Source organism: Eurypyga helias, unplaced genomic scaffold (genome assembly GCF_000690775.1).
Source record: "Eurypyga helias isolate BGI_N326 unplaced genomic scaffold, ASM69077v1 scaffold18627, whole genome shotgun sequence".
In the NCBI taxonomy this organism is placed as follows: domain Eukaryota; kingdom Metazoa; phylum Chordata; class Aves; order Eurypygiformes; family Eurypygidae; genus Eurypyga; species Eurypyga helias.
This window is the reverse complement of record NW_010262604.1, coordinates 10,248-10,828: the sequence shown is the minus strand read 5'-3', so window position 1 is coordinate 10,828 and position 581 is coordinate 10,248. Positions and strand designations below refer to the sequence as shown.

The 581-nt window shown below is 63.5% G+C and overlaps 1 protein-coding gene across 1 annotated transcript in view; it reads right to left on the bottom strand.

The window, feature by feature from the left end:
* Nucleotides 1-182: 182 nt before the first annotated feature.
* The window catches only part of LOC104512714 (atrophin-1-like), a 2,531-nt gene continuing 2,132 nt past the window's right edge, over nucleotides 183-581 (bottom strand). The window contains exon 4 of the mRNA XM_010155797.1: nucleotides 183-452. Coding sequence (XP_010154099.1) covers nucleotides 183-452 — 270 coding nt within the window. The remainder of the gene's footprint in view (nucleotides 453-581) is intronic.

Sequence of the window (581 nt, the reverse complement as noted above, 5' to 3'; positions counted from 1 at the left end):
AGGAGGAGGAAGAGGAGGAGGAAGCGGGAGCGGAAGGGGCACCGACGGCAGAAGAGGAGGAGGTGGGTGTCTGCGGAGCTTGAGCCTGGAAAATGCGGGAGGCCTGGCCCTCCAGCTGGGAGTGGTAGCTCCCTCCGGGGGGTCCCTGGGGGTGCACCTCGCCCTGCAGCCCAAAGCTGGGCTCAGGTGGACGGGCCAGGCTCTCGGGAGGGGGAGCTACCGGCGGGCCCTGGGGGAAGGGCGGGGGGGGGTGGTGCGTGGGAGTGAGACGGCCCCTGGGACAGGACGGAGGAGGAGTCGGAATCATTCTCCACGCTGCCAGGGCTGTAAACGCTGGGTGAAGTGCTCCTGTTATCCTGGTCAATGTCCCGTGGGTCACTGCTCATCTCATCGTTGAAGCTGTGACCATCGAGGCTGTCCACATCGGAGGGGGATGGAGGGCAGGGCAACTCCTGAAGCAGGAAGAAGGAAAGCGACGTTACGTGGCCTCCCCGATCGTGCACAATACTTTTCAAGTTCCCAGAGAACTTGCTCTCAGGTCCTTCATGAGCATCACACGCTCGGGAAGGGAGTAAGGATGG